The sequence below is a fragment of the Camelina sativa genome, chromosome 20, assembly GCF_000633955.1.
Source record: "Camelina sativa cultivar DH55 chromosome 20, Cs, whole genome shotgun sequence".
NCBI lineage: Eukaryota > Viridiplantae > Streptophyta > Magnoliopsida > Brassicales > Brassicaceae > Camelina > Camelina sativa.
Genome location: NC_025704.1, coordinates 26668320 through 26679368, shown reverse-complemented (window position 1 = coordinate 26679368; position 11049 = coordinate 26668320). Strand labels below are relative to the sequence as shown.

The window sequence follows — 11049 nt, the reverse complement described above, 5'->3', positions numbered from 1 at the left end:
TAATTCATCAATTTGACTCTGATCCTCTTCGTCTGTCTCAATTTTATCATCAGAAATGGGATCAATTCCTCAAAATCAAGCAGTGAATCAAGAAAATGTTCCTCACCATTCCGATCAGTATGAGAATACGTATTTCTTGCATGCAGCGGATCACGCCGGGCTCGTATTCGTCTCATTAAGTCCCATCAAGTCCCATGCAACTGATACTATTCGTCTCATACGCCAGTCCCTTTTCTATCGAGTCTGTAGAAGGTTATAGGTATTTGCTTACAATTGTTGATGATTGTACAAGAGTCACATGGCTTTACATGTTAAGAAATAAAAGTGATATTTCTACAGTTTTCCTGATTTCATTAAGCATGTTAAGATACAACACAATGCTAATATCAAAGCCATTCGAAGTGATAACGCACCAGAACTTGTTAAAACTTATGGTATGGTACATCAATTCTCTTGTGCATATACTCTTGAACAAAATTCGATTGTTGAGCGTAAGCATCAACATTTGCTGAATGTTGCACGTGCATTATTGTTCCAATCCAATGTTCCTTTGGCTTATTTGTCTGATTGTGTCTTGACTGCTGTTTTTTCTTATTAATCAAACTCCTTCTTTACTTTTAGATAAACTGTCTCCTTATGAAAATTGTATGAAAAGAAACCTGAATATGATTTCTTAAAATATTTTGGCTGTCTTTGCTATGTGTCTACCCTTGTCAAAGATAGAAACAAGTTTACTCCTAGAGATGTTCTTTGTGTTTTCTTAGGGTATCCTTCAGGTTATAAATGATATAAGGTCTTGAATCTAGATACTCATGTGGTTTCTATTTCTAGAAATGTAGTTTTTTATGAAAATATTTTTCCATACAAAAATATAGAATCTACCTCACCTTCACATGATTTGTTTAACAAGACTATATTGTTTTTGTCTACTCCTGATGCTTTAGATCAATCTTATCCAGTTTATGATGGTAATGCATTAGCTTCTACTTCTAATCGGAATGATTCATCCTCATCATCTGCATCACACTCTAGTGCCTCTCATTCAACTTCATCACAAGAGACTGTGGCAGTTGATGCAGGACAGACTTTACTAATCAATACTAAGTCAAAGTGACAGGTGAATGCTCAAGGTTAATTATCTAATAACCATTGTAATCTCATTCAAGATTCTCATTCTTCTTCTTCTTCTTTACAAATTTCTGATTCTGTTTTATCCTCATCTTCTTCACCTCTTTTTCCACTTTCTTCTGTTCTTACATATTCCAAACTAAAGCCTTCCTATCAGGCTTTTGTTCTTTCTTATTCACTTGAAACAGAACCACAAAATTTCCATCAAGCCATGGCACATCCTCATTTTCCGAATGCTATGGACATGGACTGTGGAATCTTTACCCCCAAGTAAGCTTGTGATTGGATGTAAATGGGTTTACACTATCAAATATAACCCATATGGTTTTATTGACAGATACAAAGCCGTTTAGTGGCTAAAGGTTACACGCAACAAGAGGGCATTGATTATGTTGAAACGTTCTCTCCTGTAGCTGAACTTGCCAGTGTTAAGCTTGTTCTTGGTCTTGAAGCTAAGCATGGTTAGACACTTATGCAGATGGATGTAACTAATGCTTTCTTGCATGGTACTATACATGAGGAGATTTACATGAGCCTTCCTCAAGGTTATACTCCTGCCAATGGTGTTCCTTTACCTCTGAATGCAGTTTGTAGGCTGCATAAATCATTGTATGGTCTCCAACAAGCGTCCAGACAATGGTACCGTTGTTTCTCCACAGTGGTTCTTAACGAAATGTTCGAGCAATCACCGAGTGACAATATCTTGTTTGTGAAACAGACTGGAGACTCCTTCATTGCGTTATTGGTCTACGTTGATGACATTATGATTGCATCCAATAATGATTCTATATAAAGGCTTTACAAGCTGCTCTTCACAAAGCTTTTAAGATCAAGGACTTGGGAGCTCCGAAGTACTTTCTTGGTCTTGAAATTGCAAGGAATGCGTCAGGGATTTCACTGTGTCAGCACAAATATGCTTTGGACATTCTTGCTGCAATAGGTATGCTTGCTTCCAAACCTGAGAATGTTCCTATGGATCCAACGGTGCATCTAAGTAGGGAATCTGATACATTGTTAGAGGATGCTACTTCTTATAGAGAATTGCTAGGCAGCCTGCTATATCTTACCATCACTAGGCCAGCTATAACGTTTGCTATCAAAAACCTTAGCCAATTCTTATCTTGTCCTACTAATGTGCATTATGTGGCTACTCTCCGTGTGCTCTGATATATCAAGAACAATCTTGGACATGGACTTTTCTTCTCTTTGGATATTGAGCTATGTCTCAATGCATTCAGCAATGCAAATTATGGCACTTGCTCTGATTCTAGGAGATATGTTACTGGTTTCTGCATTTACCCTAGGGAGTTCTTTGATCAACTAGAATTCTAAAAAACAGGCTAGTGTTAGTCGAAGTAGCACATAAGCAGAGTGTAGAAGCATGGCTTTAGCAACTTGTGAACTTTTCTGGCTGACTCAGTTTCTTAAAGACCTGAAAGTGAAGATACAAACTCCTGCAAAACTCTTTTGCGATAACAAGTCCGCCATGCATATTGTTTCAAATCCAGTTTTCCATGAGCAGACAAAGCACACTGAGATAGACTGTCACACGGTATGAGATCAGGTGAAGAATGGCTTCCTAAAGCTATTCCATGTCTCTAGCTCTAACCAGCATGCATCCTGGTCCTTTCCACTCTTTGTTGTCTCGTATGTCTATTTCAAGTCTCTATCTTCCTGATTCGGTTCCAATTTCAGAGACTTGAGGGGGGTGTATTGGATAATGAGTATGTAAATACAGTATATTATACTTGTATAGATGGAGTATACTGTATAGAGTTTGTTATACTTGTACATAATATAAATATCCCTTGTACATACACTTTACTAATTAATGAGAAATATCAGTTTATTTAGTTTGTATTCTTGTTACACACATGTGTTACTTGATCCTGATCTATATCTTAATATCTAAACTATCCAGCTCTCTTACATAACACTCATACACTTATGATTAGATTGGCTACCCTAATTGTCACACTTGTTCTCTTTTTTTATATGAGATCTGATCCCTAAACACCATGAAACTCTCTTTTGTCAAGTTTGTCAACCTCATGTTTTCTTTTGATGATAATGTGCATCTGCTCTTGAAGTATTTTCATTGGCGTGATCGAGGTGCTGGAAGTTAAACTGCTTCCAGCTTCACCACTTTTAACAATTAAATAGAATATTTTATAAATATGTTGATTGTATCATATCCATAAACTACCTTCCTCTGGTACAATCTAGACTTCACCTTGTTTCTTTAAAATTTTTGGCAAGGCCATATGCCCGTAAAGCGGTTAAACAAACTTTTATTTATAATGAAAATTATAAATAAAAAAAATAATCAATAAATCTAATAATCACAACAGAACGAAAAGAAAACAATAAATCATTTAGTCCCACATCGAAAGGCCAAAGGTTTCATCTTTCTTCTGCCTATAAATGTACTTGTCGGGATCAATTTTACAAATACTAGTGTATATAGTTAATGCAACTCTATTGTTTTACCAAAACTCCCCGGAAATTTCCAACCGCACACCTGCGTTAGTTTACTATATTTTGGAGAAAATTTTATACGCTTACATGCAATTTGACTCCCCCAATATATAATATTCTTGCTTACCTTGGTTCTTCTGTTATATAGTACTACTAAACTTGTCCATTCCAAACAAAAACCGCGTGGCGAACTAAAATACGGATATTGGTGACAACGACAAAAACGAAAAAGCCAAGTACACAATTTACATCTATTTCGTGTAGTAAATCAAATCTTTTTTATAGTTAATACAACCAAATAATAATGATAAAAATCAATAACTCCAATTCCATATAGAAATGTGACAGTTGGTAAGATTTTATTTCTTCAGCTTATAAATGTTACGATTTGTATCTAAATTTTAGGACATGTATACAAGAATTGAAGAATAATGTCTTGTGAGTATTAGAAAACGTAAAAATGCAAAACAAACTATTAAAAAGGATTTTCCCAACCACATGGTGATGAGCTAGTAGTTCTCATATGGTTGGAAGAATTGCCATGTTGGTCCAGGCAATTGATCAATTCTCTCTATATGCGAAATTGCTACTCATTTATTATGTGACCACATATATATGGGTCCTTGCTTACGGCTCATTTGAATACTCAAAAAGAGGATCTATCCGTGAGTTGCATCATCTCTAGAGATTAGTTTCAGACCCCTCCAAAAGCCTGAGAATTTACTCTGAGTTATAAAAAAAAAAAATTGTCGGCTCAAAAAAACTTCCTGTTACACCACTTTAGCTATATATCAAATGAAACAGGTTCAACGACATATTAGTTTATACTTCTTTTCTAGATTATTTTCTTGATAAAACATTAGTGCATACTTTTCACCAATCAGGAAACCGTCAACTACACAAATAGCGGTACGTAAATCTAAAACTTGTATTCTACTCAATCTTCGGCGCCCCACCTGTCTTATTATTATATATCTGAGAAGCTTCTGTACGCCTTATGAGAAATTGACCCCTAAAATATTCATTGTTGTGATAATTATTAGTATTGTTGCTTAGCTTTATTTAATTAACTATTCTATGGGTTTGTTCCATACAAAAGCGGGTGGCAAATTTTAAATCATCTTTTTATTTTCACCTTTTGATGTTCCAAACCAATATATGGACATTGAGAACAACAACAACAACGAGGAGGAGGAAGTTATGCACACCGTTTATATTTGTTACGACAACAATGATTCATCAGTTTCCTCCTTCATCGACTACCTTAAAGCTACTTTCAACCGCCATGGGATCTATGAGCTTGACGATGAGAGCGATATTTTCTCCGACCTAATCAGGGTTCTTGTTGTGGTCTTTTCGAGGAATTACACGTTCTCTGTGCCGGAGAATCTCGTGAATCATCTTAACAACAAAGACCTTGTGGTAGTTTCGGTGCTCCATGGTGTCAGTGTAACATTTGTGACCAGAAGATTGCGGTGCTTGAGCCGTGGTCTCGTGTTCTACTAGAATCAGCTGTGTTGCCAGGTCACATTCAAAATGACGATCAAAGGTAGGAACTACAAGTCTATAAAATTGGCTTATTTCTTAATTAGAACCAACAAAGAACAAAAATTAGGTTTTTGGAATAGCACATAATATTTTTCACACCCATATCAGCTTTAATTTGCTAATTATTATTCAAATTTTTGATAGAAGCTATATGCTAAATCAAAGATTAATTGTAGTCGGGGAATTGTTTCTCGTATTATCTTTTTTTAGTAAATTTTATACAAATATAATAGATGATGTTATATATAAAAATTATAATGTTACTTGCTAGTTCTGACCAAGATATTATAAATCAACATTGTTGTTTAGAAACTATTATCTATTTTGTGTGTTTACGTATCGCGACAACTTTATGATCTGTCGTGTTATTGTTTACCAACTTTGCTGTGTCGAAAAAAAAAAAACCTTTGTTGTCTTGCGTTAAATTTGAGTCTATCAAGGGTTTCCAATTAAAAGCCAACTAGGAGATATCGTCCTGACCTTTTTTTTTTCCAAAAGTTAAAATATTGTATTAAATGTTATAGTTGTATTATTTTTACTTTTATTTTTATTTTTATTTTTTTAAGAAAGTATATTGTTTGTAAATTTATTAAAAAAATGATGAAAAAATAATATTTATTAATTTACCAACCCAAATATGCATGTGGAACATTGAACCCACATTTTTTTTTCAACCAAACCCCACATTTATTTTTTATAAATTGAGAAACAAGTATTTGTTTAAAGAAAATTCAAATTACAACATATGCGAAAATACATATTTATTAATCATATGTGTTATATGATAATTCAAAATAATTTATAAATAAAATCAAAGAAGATGATTATAAAATTATAAAATTTAATCTTCTCAAAATCTTCTAAATACAATAATTAAAATATATAATATGGATAATATAAAATCTTATTTTTTAAGTTTGATTAGTTAATAATATTTTTAAAAATTAATTATTAATTTCTTCCACAATTAATTAGAAAGAGAAAGTAAATTATAATTTTCGGAAACTAATAATTATTTAGAACATTTTATTAGTTTAAAACTTAATGTAAATTATGACCTTTAATGAAAATTTTAAAAATGATCTTAACACTAATGGCATGGGTATGTGTAATTTCTTACAAAACAATGCCATATTTCGTAAAATGACTATATATGTTTTTCAAAATTTTATTTTTTTCTGATGTGGGACTAATTTGTGGGATTGGACATCACAAATGGTAGTCTATAATCGAAAAGTTTGAACTTTGTCTCTGATATCAAATTAAGTTATATGGACTCTCAACTTAAAACTAATTGATAATGAATAAATTTGTCTTAATCTTTTATATATTATTAAAATTCTTCTCATTTTTCAAATATGAGATCTTTCTCTACACACTCCTTCAAAATAGAGTCTCTTCGAGCCAATAATCTTGACACTTAGGGGTTATATTCAAAACAGGATTTTGGAGGATTTGTAATTTTTTTTTAAATCTCTTGTTATTGAACTAGTGATTTTAGAATCACATCTCAAATCCACTGTTATTAAATATGAAATTTGTTAAAAATTCAAAATTACTCACAATCCACTATTATTCAATCAACAATTTGCAAAAATCATAACAAATCCACTGTTATTCAAAACCAAATCTTATTTAAAAAATCTCACCATCAGGGTGTGTTTTTGAATGATTGGTTAAAAAAAAAAAAACAAATGACAAGATCCTATTTAAGTCTCACCAAATCTCATCAAATCACAAACTATTTTTTCTTTTCAAAAATAGAAAATAATAATAAATCCACCAAACTACCTTAAAAACTCACTGTAAATCTCCTAAAATCCAAAATATCATAAATCCTCCAAAATTCTCATTAATCCATCATCATTAAAACATTGTTTTGTTGTTGTTGTCATCGTCCAAAGTGTTTTAAAACACTGTTGATAATAACATGGACTTTTTCTTATAGACTATTCTTATTATCTATATATAATAAAACGGAAGTACACAACCTTTTTTGGTAGACTATATAATTTTTATAAGTTGGTTATAAAATAAGTTATAAATTAAATATAGGTTGGTTACAAAAAAAGGTTAGAGATTAATTTGGTCAACCATGGACTATATAAGTACACTTAAGAATATGCCAAAGAATCATTTTAAAGAGAAAATTCAAATGATTTATACAATTTTTAAAATAAAATCTTTAGTATTCCATATATTGTTACAAAATATATACTGTTAGGCATTTGAAAATCTCATTGTGCATTTGAAAATAAAATCTTACCTAAGCACGGGTCATATTAAAACACTTTCACCAAACATATTCAAAAATTAAATTAAAACAAACAACAAACATAATCATTTCTCATACGTAAAATTACAAAATTAATAATATAAAACTTACAAAATAGGTATTTTTTTTAAGCTATCATATTTAGCATATGATTTTATTGCATAATGTTTTATCTAAAATTTTTTTAAAAACAAACATATAAATTATATTTTATCATAAAATTATAATATAAATAAAAGAAATTGAGCACGGGTCCTAATCTAGTGTTATTAGTATTATTAAATCAAAATTCAGAAATGAGACGCATATTAGTAATTAATAATTTATTCCAAAATAACTTTAAACCAGTACACCAGAGCCATGCACATAAACTCATATTAATTTATTTCCTATAGATTTTCTTTTCGAGTAATCAAATTTAGTTTATATAATAATTATTAAATATATTTATTCAACATATGTATGATTCCATGCACTATTCTTTTTTATATAATTTACCAAGCTATGAGAAATCATTACTTTATATGATTTTTTTCTTTTGGTAGTGAATCTCTATTCATGGAGGAAATCGCGAGGGATGTGTTTGAGAAGCTTTATCCAACGGAAGAGATTGGGATTCACAGGAGGCAAGTTGACATTGAAAACTTGCTATGCAACCAGTCATGGGGCCTCCGCACTCTAGGCATTTTTGGTGAGCCTGGCATTGGAAAGACTACTCTAGCTAGAGCCGTGTTCCGGAGAATGCCCGGTGGCTATGATGTTTCTTGCTTCATCCAAGATTTTCACGAAGAATATAGTGAAAAGAGACTTGGACCAGTTTTGTCTGAAGAATACTTAGGTGAGACTCCAGTGGAAAAGTTTGACCTAAATCCTTCTCCTTCAGAGCCAAGCCACCGTCGAAAAAGAGTTCTCATTGCTCTAGATGATGTGCGAAATGCTAAAGACGCCGAGTCTTTTCTTGGTGGTGGATTCGGTCCAGGGAGCTTGATTATTATAATCTCAAGAGATAAACAAGTACTTGACCAGTTCGGTGTAAATGAGATTTATGAGGTTCGAGGTCTAAACCAAGAAGATAGCATGAAGCTATATACAAGGTGTGCCTTTGGAAAAGATGTGACCGAGCAGAATCTTTTAGAGTTTTCAATGAAAGAGATTAAATGTGCTAATGGAAACCCATTAACTATTCGCGCACAGGCCTTAAAGAGAAAAACGGAACGTGCATCACTGAGCATTCACGATGTATGGTACTCATGCGACGACCTCGAGCATAATACATCAATGTGGACTATTCCCAACGAAGAAGACGATGAACCTCAAGAATGGTATCCATGTTATGAAACTGAGCTTCCGTCGCCTGAAAATGTTGTCTTGGTACATTTGATGATGAGAGATTTTAGACATTTTATCGAATCTACAAGACACTTCGTCAAGTTAGTTAAGACTAGAATCATTATAAATAAGAGTTACATCATGTGCATAGTGGTGTCTTTTGTTTTTGGTTGGCTTTGGAACTTTTTTGGGAAATGGGAGAGTTTGGGGTTTCCAGGACAAACCTTGATTTACTTGGTTCTTGTTTACGGTTATCTCTCTGTTTTACTTATTCTTTGAATGTATATGTACGTTTCATAGATATAAAAGTAAATGAAACCGTTCATATTCTCAATCTTGTTTAAATTGAAACGTAAATGCTTGTTTCACTTTTCTTACACTGTTGAATTCCATCAATTAATACAATACAATGTTTATAGGGAAAGTTACTAGACTAACCCAAATTAAGGGATTAATTACTAAACTAACTCCTAAAATATAAAGGTTAGATGAGTTATTTTTATACCTAAAATACCCTTTATTGCTTTGTTAGGAAAAAAATAAAATACCAAAATATCCTTAATGATTTTTTTCGGCGATAGGGACAAAAAAATAAAAAAATCTGCTGTAAGTTATGACAGATTTATAAGTTTATAACAGATTTTATTGTTAATGGCAGATTTTCTTCGGCAGACTTATTTTAGTTGGCAGACTTATTCAAAATGGTTGCGACAGTTTTTCTTTTTTTCAACAGTTTTTTTTCATGACAGATTTATCATTGACGACACAACAGACTTCCTAATACATGACAATTTTTTTATAATTTGTGGCTGATTTTTTTTTTGTAGTGGTTGCAGATTTTGTTAAAACGGTGAAAATCTGTCATAACATGGCAGATTTGTTGATTTAAAAATAATTACTAGATTGACGTCTAGTGATAACAGATTTTTTTTTAGTTACAACAGATTTTAATTATTTTACATAAAATCTGTCGAGTGATAGCAGATTTTCTGTTGGGAAATAAAAATTGCTAGTTTGACCTACAGTAATAACATTGGTGTAGCATGTTATGGCAGATTTATTTTATGTTATGACAGATTTTTTTTGTTTCCAAAAATCTGTCTTGTGATAACAGACTATTACAGAGAAAAGTAATTGCTATAATGAGTTTACAGATTTATTTTATGTTGTAACAGATTTATTTTATGTTATACATTTGAAAATAATTTTATTGTAATTTATTTTGTTAATTGACAAAGACGGAACATAAGTTTGAAGAGATTGAATCCTAAACCCTATACTCCAATACCCTAAAGGCCTAAACTACTTGAATTAAAATTTAAATGATAGCTGGTACATTTGTACTTTAATTTTATTTTGATGATTGTTATATATATTGATTATTCTATGAAACAATATTTCATATCTATTTTTTATTTTGTATTTGTAATTGTTTGTTGTCTAATATCAATTTCTATTATAATTTATGTGTATATATAACAATAAAATATTATTTTTTGACATCAACAACAAAATATATAAAGAAAAGGAAATGCTTTTTTAAATTAAAAACCATTAAATTCACCTATTTGTCATCGAATTCATCTCCACCTGCAGCCTAAAGAGTTATGTATTCACAATATTAATGAAGCAATGACTACTGATTTTCAAAAAGTTATAACAATTAACCCAGTTAATAAAAAATACCCTGGATCCATTAGTCTTTTGCGAATCAACATTAGTGTTAAAAATAATTTTATCACTTGGCCATGTAATTTTTGACTCCAACAGTCCAACAACTTCCCGAAGATAGTAAATATCAGAGCTAGACCTAAATACAGTTGATTCTGAGTTAAATGCAGACTTCACAAAAAATGTTGGATTGATTTGTTTGCCCATGCCGGAGAAGGAAGAGGTGGATGTGGAAAAAAAATGTTTGATTGATTTTGTTTTTTTGCCCTATTTCTTTTTCTATTTTTTATGATTAATAAAAAAAAAATCAAAACTAGGGTTTTTGGTCATTAAACAAAAATGTTGGGTTAATCTAGTTATCCAATCCGATTGAGAGTTATTCTAGTTATTTTCCCCTAAATTTGTGTCAAACTGGTTTATTTTCACATGTTTATATTGTGACTAAATAGTTTTTATTGTGACTAAATATTAAGTCTTAATAAAATTATTTTCTTGTAGTGTCTGTATCTCTGCAGTAACCACACCACTTTCATATAGATTATATCAATTTATGTATTTTGTCTCTGCTCATCAAAGATACGTATCGATCATCCAAATGTATGAAATATAAGGATGAATAT

The 11049-nt window shown here is 31.5% G+C and overlaps 1 protein-coding gene across 1 annotated transcript; it reads left to right on the top strand.

The window, feature by feature from the left end:
• LOC104771751 (probable WRKY transcription factor 16) lies at positions 4660-9127 on the top strand. The gene is made up of 2 exons (XM_010496326.1): positions 4660-5155; positions 7975-9127. The coding sequence occupies exon 2, from the start codon at positions 7988-7990 to the stop codon at positions 9035-9037; it is 1050 nt and encodes a 349-aa protein (XP_010494628.1). The 5' UTR covers positions 4660-5155; positions 7975-7987; the 3' UTR covers positions 9038-9127.

Bases quoted from the DNA above. Each gene is read 5' to 3' on its own strand.
- LOC104771751 (XM_010496326.1), top strand. From the start codon at position 7,988: ATGGAGGAAATCGCGAGGGATGTGTTTGAGAAGCTTTATCCAACGGAA.